We start from the raw sequence: 2,042 nt of genomic DNA on the forward strand, positions 1-2,042 counted from the left end.
ACTCCTTAAAACATGATTTTTATTTTTATTATTTGTCGGTCATGGGGCTTGAACTCTGAGCTTGGGCTATCCCTGTACTCTTCAGCTCAAGGTGAGCACGCTACTGCTTGAGCCACAACGCAATTTCCAGTTTTCTGGTGGTTTATTGGAGTTTCACAGACTTTCCTGCCTGGGCTGGCTTTGAACCATGATCCTCAGATCTCAGCCTCCTTCAGTAGCTATGATTACAGGTGTGAGCCACTGGCACCCAGCTCATTATTTTTATATTTATTTTTTGTGCCTATCCTCTGATTTGAAATCAACCTGAGCACTGTCCAGCCACAACTCACTTCCAGCATTTTTGGTTGTTCATTGGAGATGAGAGTCTCAAGGTCTTTCCTATATCTATAGATATAGATAGCTATAGATATCTATATATAGATTTTTTTTTTTTTGGTTGGTTGTGGGGCTTGAACTCTGGGCCTGGGCGCTGTCCCTCAGCTCTTCAGCTCAAGGTGAGCGCTCTACCCCTTGAGCCAAGGCAACACTTCCGGTTTTCTGGTGGTTCACTGGAGATAAGAGTCTCAGACTCTTGAACTCTGGGCCTGGGCTCTGTTCCTTAGCTCTTCATATACTTGAGCCACGTGTATAGGAGATAATAGTCTCATGGACTTTCCTGCCTGGGCTGGCTTTGAACTGTGATCCTGAGATCTCAGCCTCCTGAGTAGCTAGAATTACAGGCCTGAGCCACTGGCACCTGGTGCTGTATTTCTTTTTTTTTTTTGGGTCCGGTCATGGGGCCAGAACTCTGGGCCTGGGCGCTGTCCCTCAGCTCTTCAGCTCAAGGCGAGCGCTCTACCACTTGAGCCACAGCGCCACTTCGTTTTTTTTCTCTTTTGCTTATGTGGTGCTGAGGATTCAAACCCAGGGCCTCAGGCATGCAAGGCAAGCGCTCTACCACTGAGCCACCTTCCCAGCCCAATGGTGTTGTATTTCTTTAGACTGAAGTAAACTAGGTTTTGTAAAACAAATGTAAATTGAGAACTTACGTTGTGAAGAAGGATATATAGTGAAGTAAGGCTAAGTTAATTCATGTCTGGCTTAGTGTTCCATCTTGAATTTTAGCCATTGCCTTTTCATAAGACTAATAGGAAAATAATAATGTTGTTTAAATGGTCTTTGCTCTTATCGATGCCCTGTGTTTTATCTGTCTAAAGTGTCAACCGAAGAAAAAGTCTACACCACTCAAGTATGAGGTTGGAGATTTGATTTGGGCAAAATTCAAGAGACGCCCTTGGTGGCCCTGCAGGATTTGTTCTGATCCATTGATTAACACCCACTCAAAAATGAAAGGTAATAACTCACAGTTTATTCTGTATGATATAATACAGTGTGAAATTATAACCTTTCCTTTTAGTACATTACAGTTTCTTAGCAGTGATACATCTTGTCCTTCAAGCATTTTCTGAATTGTTATAATGAACCTATTTTATCTTTTTTTCTTTTCATTGTGCCCAGTACCAGGGCTTGAACTCAGGGCCTTGTACTCTCTTATGCCTTTTGTTCTTATGGCTGACACTCTGCCCTTGAGCCACATTTTGTCTTGCATTTTTTTCTAATTAGAAATGTAGTTGAGCAAAACTTTTTTTGTCATATTGGTTTTGAACCTGGGTCCTGAGATCTTAGTCTGCTGAGTGGCTAGGATTCCAGGCTTGAATCATGGCTCTACTTCCAGATCGTGTGTGTGTGTGTGTGTGTGTGTGTGTGTGCGTGCGCGCGCGCGCACGCACGCGCACATGTGCTGGGGCTTGAACTCGGCTGTGAAAGGCAGGCACTTGTAGGTCACACATGTAATCCTAGCTCTTCAGGAGGCTAAGATCTGATGATAGCAGTTCGAAGACAGTGTGGCTAGGAAACCCCATAAGACTCTTACCTCCAATTAACTACCAATAGCTGAAAGTATGAGTCAAGTAGTAGACTGCTTGCCTTGTTTATAAAAGCTCAGGGCTGCCGGGCGCTGGTGGCTCACGCCTGTAATCCTAGCTACTCAGGAGGCTGAGATC

General features: G+C 44.2%; 1 protein-coding gene across 3 annotated transcripts in view; it reads left to right on the forward strand.

The window, feature by feature from the left end:
* The window catches only part of Nsd1 (nuclear receptor binding SET domain protein 1), a 104,569-nt gene that overhangs the window by 31,897 nt on the left and 70,630 nt on the right, over nt 1–2,042 (forward strand). For all 3 annotated transcript variants that reach the window (XM_013016078.1, XM_013016077.1, XM_013016079.1), the window contains one exon: nt 1,197–1,332. In XM_013016078.1, the coding sequence (XP_012871532.1) occupies nt 1,197–1,332 (136 nt within the window). The remainder of the gene's footprint in view (nt 1–1,196; nt 1,333–2,042) is intronic.

The sequence above is a fragment of the Dipodomys ordii genome, unplaced genomic scaffold, assembly GCF_000151885.1.
Source record: "Dipodomys ordii isolate 6190 unplaced genomic scaffold, Dord_2.0 Scaffold29, whole genome shotgun sequence".
NCBI lineage: Eukaryota > Metazoa > Chordata > Mammalia > Rodentia > Heteromyidae > Dipodomys > Dipodomys ordii.